At 49.1% G+C, this 5,344-nt stretch overlaps 1 protein-coding gene across 19 annotated transcripts in view; it reads right to left on the minus strand.

Annotated features, from left to right (window-relative positions):
* The window catches only part of LRRFIP1 (LRR binding FLII interacting protein 1), a 96,565-nt gene that overhangs the window by 72,837 nt on the left and 18,384 nt on the right, over positions 1–5,344 (minus strand). For 9 of the 19 annotated variants that reach the window (XM_027773225.1, XM_014589124.2, XM_006151961.2 and 6 more), the window contains exon 3: positions 941–958. The exons of the other annotated variants lie outside the window; for them this stretch is intronic. In XM_027773225.1, coding sequence (XP_027629026.1) covers positions 941–958 — 18 coding nt within the window. The remainder of the gene's footprint in view (positions 1–940; positions 959–5,344) is intronic. 19 annotated transcript variants of the gene reach the window in all.

Genomic DNA, 5,344 nt, shown 5'->3' on the forward strand with positions numbered 1-5,344 from the left:
CTGCTGCCCTCGTGCCCTGCAAGGCGGCAGTCCGGCAGGGCAGAGGGTGGGGGAGGCAGGGTGGCCGCGGCTCCCACAGGGGTCCCACCCACACCCTGAAGTTGCTGACTGTGCCTGGGGGTTTGCACAAGCCTCTGGAGTTCGCATCTTATCCTGGTTCTCTGAGCTGCTCTGGGAGAGAAACGTGATGGCTGTTCTTTATCTAGAAACTAAATAAAGTTGTAAAGAAAAACTATTACGGATGTTGTAAGTAAGAAACTCAAGTGAGTCATGGTAAAAGCCCACTGTATAGGAACCCTACCAACCCTCGGGGACCCGGCTGCCGACTGGGGACTCACTGACAAGGCCGTCTTTCTGTCTGTCTGCTGAGTCTGGCCTGCTCAGTGTGTCTGTCTGGAAATTTCAGCTGCTACTTCGTACTAGGACATGGGTGCCCGTCTGTCTGTGGCATGCGGAATCCTGGGGTACAGGGCAGGTTTACTTTAAGCTAGTGGATTTTACTGTCATGTCATCTTTGTCTTTTTTACTCAGCTTTAAAAAGTTGGTAACTATTAGAATAATCTCTTAATGTGTGAGAATTTTCCTTGTTTTTTAGCTAATAAAATCAACTAGAAAGATAATCTTTTGCTTTCAATATAGATCGTTGAAAGGTTATCCCAAATCTAAAATGTGATTTTACTCTGTCTTAGACCTTGCTTTTTATTTTTCCCTCAAAGAAAAACATTTCTCATTTCTTCAGGAAAATGGAACTGGCAAAAACAGCCCTCAGGAACTCCCTAACTGTTGTTCTGCGTGAGGGCAGGCGAGGGACCTGAGCATTCTCGTTCAAGTCCGTGAAGACGTGGTAAGAACTTGTAGGCATTATTTCTGAAAGGTGACCAGGCCCAAGGCAAGGGAAAACAGCACATGCAAATCAGAAAATAAAGGAGGGAGAGCCTACCTTTTGAACCTGATAGATCTATGGAGAAAGACAAAAGAGAAATAAATGTAAAGCTCAATTAAAGAAGCAGAAATACCAGAAACAAAGGTTCTATAAGTAACTAGAAATATGAATAAAAGCCATGGGGGGAGTGAACACTGGTTAAATATGAACTGAAGGCCCAGTGAAGGAATCTGTAATTTCATCATTTATTTTGCATTCCACTTCAGATTTATTGGTGAAACTCGGCAGAACCCTATCACCCCAACACGGAGGTGTGTAACCTTCCCCATTCATGAGAAAAGCACTTCTCCATCTTTAACTCAGCACTTCTTTGCATAATAATAAAAGCTGAACCAGTAAGTTTAACACTTCATCAGAAAGTCAGCTGCCAAATTCACAGATGATGCAGAAAGAGGCCCTGCCGTTCTGACTCATGCAGATCCACACAGAACACCAGGAAATCCGCCACACGGAATGAGCATTAGGACATGAGCGAAGTGTTTAAAACAACGCTACTATACATCGACACGTTAGTTAGCTTTGCAAGTTTCTCCTAACTTTGTGAGACTGAGCTGTTCGTTCATCTGAAAAAACATCGCTGTGTTAGGTATTGCTGAAGGCCCTGCCGAAACTGGGAGACCAGAAACCCGGTCTCCTCGCCTTGCATGGGAGAGCCCAGGTGACTGTTGGACACCGTGGTGATAAACTCAGGCTCTCCGAACACAATGTCTACCTCGGCAGCGACAGCAATGGCACCTAGCCAACGTGGTTTTTGCTCAGTGTGTGTTTTCCTATGAAGTTCAAGGTTCACTTGGATTTCCCAAAGAATAGCTACATATTATCCCCCAATGAATATTACAAGGAGCTCAATAAATGTTACAAAGGAACTCATGCCTTTTTCTTTTATTTTCTGCTATAGGGTGAGTGAGCTCACAAGAGACACAGGAAGAGAAAAAGCACTCCCAGGGGGATGTCCGCCCCCCAGTCCCTTCTCCTCTATCTTCCTCTTGGAATCTTGGGCACACACACATATACACACTGGAGTGTTTTTTAAGCTGCCTGGTGTGGAACTTGAACTGTGTCGTTAGCCACGTGAGACTCAGCACCTTAACCACCAGGCCCCTGGCTGATCTACTCACACCCTCGTAAACAGCCCCAAAGCACAGTTAACACACACTGCAGTTCTCATCTGTGCTGCTGAAAAGAACCTTACAGAGTGGGGGTGGCAGGGGAGGGCTGGGGCCGGCCTCAGGGTCTGCACAGGTTGGCAGCCAGCTTGCGGGGCCCCTGCCCTTGCCCCCGCTTGGTGACAGATCTTCTCCTCCAACCTGGTGTTTCCCAGCCCCTTCTTCTCTGCGGGCTCTCCTAGGGGATCCCAACCCCGTGTCACTAGCTTCCTGGGTGCAAGTTGGCTGGCTGGCTACCCAGATGAAAAGAGGGATCGTGTTTCTCAATTTTTACACCAAAATATAAACCCTATTAGTTAAACACTGGGCATATTCATTTCCCCTTAATCAACAAGTTGAAATGCCAGCGGCGCAGGCTATCGGATGGTATAACCCCAGATTGGGGGAACCTGTTCTAATAATAGCCAGGCCCGGAGAAGTGACATGCGAAGGGCCCCAGCAGGTGCTGCTGCACACCTCCCTAATGCCTTCAGGCGTGGCCGTAAAGCCTCATGCTCTGGCCACATTCGCTTGGCTCAGTCCTCTCTGTAGAGAGAGATGCAGATGGCCACGCACGCGCACGCACACACACACACACACACACACAGGTTCTCCCTCCTCTCGGGTCAAATCAAGGGACGCTACACCAACAGCTACTGCTGCTGCTGTGTTTTCTGTAAAATTCTTGCTAACAAAATTGGCTACTTTATGTTTGCTCCACTGTCTTGAATTCAGCATCAAAGAGAAACATTTTCATTTTTAAACTTTTTTTCCTTAATTGCCAGAAGAGAATCAGAGAGAGAGCGAGAGAGCGAGCTCCCAGTGGGGCGTGGTCACACTGCGATCCTTTTCCCTCCATTTCTCTTTCCTATGGAGATTTGGGGCCTGCACACACATATGCCCTGCATGTCTTTCAAGCTACAGGGGCCAGGATTCAAACCGCGGTCAGCCAGTGCGATCTGGCTGCAACCTGAGCTAGCTCACCCTGTGAACAGACTTAGTCACCCTTTGTTTTTGCTTGTGTGGGTTATGCCCGCTTTGGAAGCAGAGGAAGATACCAGGTTTGTAGTCAGTGTGATTGAGACCTGAATCTGGGCTCACCCACGTTCTCAGCTTCCAGGAAACAGCCTGGTTTTGCTAGGCTCCTTTTCCTCATCCATCGAATGCGGGGAGCTGTCCCTCACAGACGGTAAAGTGCCAGAAAGCAGGCCCAGAATGGCGCATGCCAGGGCCTCTGAATATGCACCCTCCCAGCCTGTCTGACTAGGATTTATACACCTGTATACACGCACACACACAGGTACACACATACTCACACAGGTACACACACATATACACACATAGGTGTACATACATACACATATATACACGCACATAGGTATACACATACATACACACGTAAGTATACACACACATAGGTATACAGATACACACACAGGTATACACACATACACATATATACACGCACATAGGTATACACATACACACACACATAGGTATACAGATACACACACAGGTATACACACATACACATATATACACGCACATAGGTATACACATACACACACATAAGTATACACACACATAGGTATACAGATACACACACAGGTATACACACATACACATATATACACGCACATAGGTATACACATACATACACACATAAGTATACACACACATACACACATAGGTGTACACACACATATATACACACATAGGTATACACATACATACACACGTAAGTATACACACATAGGTATACAGATACACACACAGGTATACACACATACACATATATACACGCACATAGGTATACACATACATAAACACATAGGCATACACACATACACACATAGGTATACACACATACACACATAGGTATATACACATATACATGTACACACATACATACATACGCATGTATTTTATTTTTAACTGTTCAAATCCTTTTTAAAACACTGGGTCGTCAGGAAAGCCATGGCATATTTTTCTGTTTTTCTATGCAAAATGCATCATGACTTTCCCGATGGCAATGCACAGCTGGACAGGGCATAGCAGGTGAACATGCTGCCCCAGGGGCCCACCCACCTGGAAGGTTCTGGGTTGTGTCCAGAGACCTCCCAAGTACCCTGGGCGTGTGCATGTCCATGATCTGAGTCTGGCTGGGGCCAGGGGGATCATGATGTCAAGCCCATGAGGGGGTCCTGTCCCTCTCTCTGTCTCTGTCACATGTAGTAATGCGTCACGCATTTCCAAGACGCTAGCTGGGGTGGTGACGCTGTCATTTTCATAAAAGGGCTGCTGCCAGGCTGGCTGGATCACCACAGTGTGAAGGACAGTGAGCAGCACCCCTGCCACTTCCTCCCTCTGGCTCTCCCTGGTCTCCCCTGGACAGTTTCACTTCTGGCCTGCCGTGCCCACTCCCCGCGTGCCTGCCCCTGCTTGGACAGAGCACGGCTCTTCCCCCCTCCAGCTTGCTGCTCTGGCCCTGGTCCCTTGCCCTGCTCCTTTCCTGGGGCCTCCGCCTCCTCAGGCCTCCCCACAGCTGGAAGGCTTCAGGGCCTCACACCGGCCGGCCCCACTTTATTACAGCCTAGAGGGTCAACAGCGAGAGAGCAGAGGTTCTCAACATCCACAGAGGATAAATGCAAAAGGGGCCGTTTACCAAAGCTGTTTCTCGCCCCGACGCCAAACTTTCCTCCGGCCACTCAGTAAGTGGGAGTACCCACGTCCGAGAGGGCACGCGATCAGCAGCTTGCTGTCATGGCAGAGGTCCCACGGATGTGAATCGTGACAGGCCAGGCGGTGGCACAGTGATAACAACCAGACCCATGTGGGGGCAGTCCTGGGCTCACAGCCGGCCCGCCAGAGCACCGGATGCCCAGGCCGCTGGGATTGGGGTGGGCTGTGCTGCGAGAGGCCTGAAGATGCCCTTCTCTCTTTCTGGCCCTCAAGAAATAAATAAACTTGAGAAGAAGGAACTTGAATCATGACAAGATGTTCTTGTCTCTGTGAGCTGTGGAATGTCTCCGAGATGACAGTGGGACACGCTGTCAGAGTGAAGGGCTTCCAACTTGTAGCGTGACCTACTGGCCAAGTCACACCTGCCTGTGCCCAGAAGGCAAGCTGGGGCGTCCGCACTCCTTCCCAGGCTGTAGCCGGTTTTCTCTGCAAAGCCCCCGGAGGCCGTTCTGCACAGGGCGGGAGCTCTACCAGTCTTGCCCGAGCACAAGCCCAGCTCTGTGGACCGCGGCTC

This window comes from Tupaia chinensis, unplaced genomic scaffold, assembly GCF_000334495.1.
Source record: "Tupaia chinensis unplaced genomic scaffold, TupChi_1.0 Scaffold000332_1, whole genome shotgun sequence".
Lineage (NCBI taxonomy): Eukaryota > Metazoa > Chordata > Mammalia > Scandentia > Tupaiidae > Tupaia > Tupaia belangeri.